At 63.1% G+C, this 2,219-nt stretch overlaps 1 protein-coding gene across 1 annotated transcript; it reads right to left on the bottom strand.

The window, feature by feature from the left end:
- Window positions 1-7: 7 nt before the first annotated feature.
- Window positions 8-2,212, bottom strand: IFRD2 (interferon-related developmental regulator 2; the record flags this gene model as incomplete). Its single annotated transcript, XM_009071244.1, has 9 exons — window positions 8-58; window positions 201-296; window positions 371-499; window positions 648-785; window positions 1,000-1,105; window positions 1,219-1,388; window positions 1,732-1,782; window positions 1,880-2,037; window positions 2,113-2,212. Coding segments are annotated over 9 exons (999 nt in total), but the record flags the coding sequence as incomplete, so codon positions are not given.
- Window positions 2,213-2,219: the final 7 nt, after the last annotated feature.

The raw sequence follows: 2,219 nt of genomic DNA, 5'->3' as shown, positions 1-2,219 counted from the left end.
CCCGCACACGGCTCCGGGCTTTCGTGCGGGCTTTGCAGGCAGCCGAGTTGTAAAGGTGCTGGAAAGAGAGGAGGGAGAGATGGGTTAGGGAAGCCCCTCTGCCCAGCTCCTCACCAGTGCCCACCATCTCAGGCGCTCGGCTGGAGCCCATGGTGGCACAGGAGGGCACCGTGGGCACAAATCTGGGCGGCAGCACCCACCTTCTCGAAGCGGGAGACTTTGCTGGCTCTAAGAGCAGCCGCATCCAGCACCAAGGGGGGCCCAAGGTCAAAGATCTCCCGTAGCAGCTCGTTGTTCTGCGGAAGCAGGAGCCTGTCAGCTCCCACTAGCACCAGCCTGGCACTCCCTGGTGCATCTGCCCAGCCCCTACCTGGAGGTGGTGGTGGATGCCAGAGCCCAGCACCTCTTTAAAGGCTTGGTAGGTCCGTTGGCGTGCCCAGCTGTCCAGGTACATGCACTCCAGGCCAAATCGGATGGTCTCCTCCTGGTACTCCCCGCTCTGAGCGGAAAAATGGTCATCAGCAATAACCTAGGCACCAGCCCTATGTGTCCCCTGGCTCTCCATGGAGGGGCACCACCAGGCAGCTGGGCAGCAGCTGCACAGAGCCGTGGGCTCGGCAGGGAAGGGCACCACCAGCCTCTGGTACCTCAATGAAGCGCAGGATGTCCCGGAAGATGGATCGCTGCTTCCGTCGGTCTGTCTTGGCTTGGTACTTGTTGCTCTCAGTAGCCAGGACCTTGAGTTGGGCACACAGGAACTCTGTATCTTGGTGGCACAAGTCTTCCTGCTAAAAAGCAGGGGATTTGGAGGGATGTGGCTCCAGGCAAAGTCCACTACTGCCATGGCCAGGACAGGGCTGGGGGATCACCACGGACAGCCCCTTTGCCTGGGCACCTGCTGGTGACACTGGTTAGTGCCAGCTTGGCCAGGGTGTCACTGCCAGCAGCTCCCTGCTGCTCAGCTGCTGCCCACCCACTGCTCCCATCGCTGTGCCATACCTCCAGGTCCTGGGCCAGCTCGAAGACCAGCGCGATGGTTTCCCCGGCCAGGATGCGCAGTGCAACGCTGCTGCTGGACAGCAGTGGGGGCAGCTGCAGCCAGTGACTGGGACAGGGAGACAGGAGGGCAGTCAGGGACGCTGGGCACGGCCCCAGGGGCTTCCTGCTCCGAAGCTGCCTGCCCCACACCAGCCTTCACTCACCCCACACCCCACTCACTTGTCCAAAACGCTCCTAAGGTGGGAGGGGGGGCAGATGGTGAGGAGCAGGGACCACGACTGGAGCGCACTGCAGTGCAGAGGCCCGTGCTGGGCAGATGCTGAACTCCCCTCACCTACACTGGAGGGGCTGAAGATGCCTTCCAAGCAGGACAGGCATGAGATCAGATCCTAGAGGGAGAAACTCACCAGTCAGACCACAGCTGCCATGAAGATGCCACGGTGAGCTGTGCACTGGGGACTGAAGGGGACCCACTATGCCCAGGGGCACCAGGAGCTCTCCTGGGCAGGAGAGACTCCTCCACCCAGCACACCCCATCTCCGTGAGGCAGGTCTCCCCCCAATCTCAGCTCCACACTGCCCAGGAAAGGGGCCTGTGCTGTCACCAATGTCCCTGTACCCCTACCCCAGCTCAGCTCCAGGCTGCCCTGGCACCGTGGGCTGAGGGCAGGTGGCACGGCAGTCCCCTGAGTGCCCTCCTGCAGAGGTACAGATGACACCCAGGTGCAGTTACCTCGAGGTCAGCAGCAGCAATGTAGCAGCACATGCCCAGGGCCGTGGCACACTGGTGAGAGATGTGAGGAAAAGACAGTCAGAGGAGGCATTGGCTGGGCCCTCCCCACCAGCGAGACGTCCCCAGGAGGAAAGGGCCCAGGCCTTACGCTCTGCCGGGCGCTGGGGCTGGCCGTGCTGTCTGTGAGGACGCTGACGAGCAGGGGCTTCAGGCTGCGGAACACCTCTTCTCCCTGCGAGCCAGAGCCCATCTGGAGGCAGAGGAGAGTGAGGACGGTGCCTGCCAGCGCCTGTTCCTCCCCTTTACCTGTGGGCAGCACGAGAGGTCTCCCTCAGACACGGGTCACCGGCCCCGGCACCCCCAGCCCGCCTGCACACTGACCTTTCTTGAGACACTTCTCCAGGGAGTCGGTGAGCGTGAGGCGGCGCTCCAGCAGGAACTCGGAGAGGGTTTTGGAGGAGAAGGCTAGGCGCAGGCTCTGCAGTGCC

This window comes from Acanthisitta chloris, unplaced genomic scaffold, assembly GCF_000695815.1.
Source record: "Acanthisitta chloris isolate BGI_N310 unplaced genomic scaffold, ASM69581v1 scaffold7063, whole genome shotgun sequence".
Taxonomy (NCBI): domain Eukaryota; kingdom Metazoa; phylum Chordata; class Aves; order Passeriformes; family Acanthisittidae; genus Acanthisitta; species Acanthisitta chloris.
The sequence above is the reverse complement of the archived record's forward strand: the minus strand, read 5'-3'. Positions and strand labels throughout refer to the sequence as shown.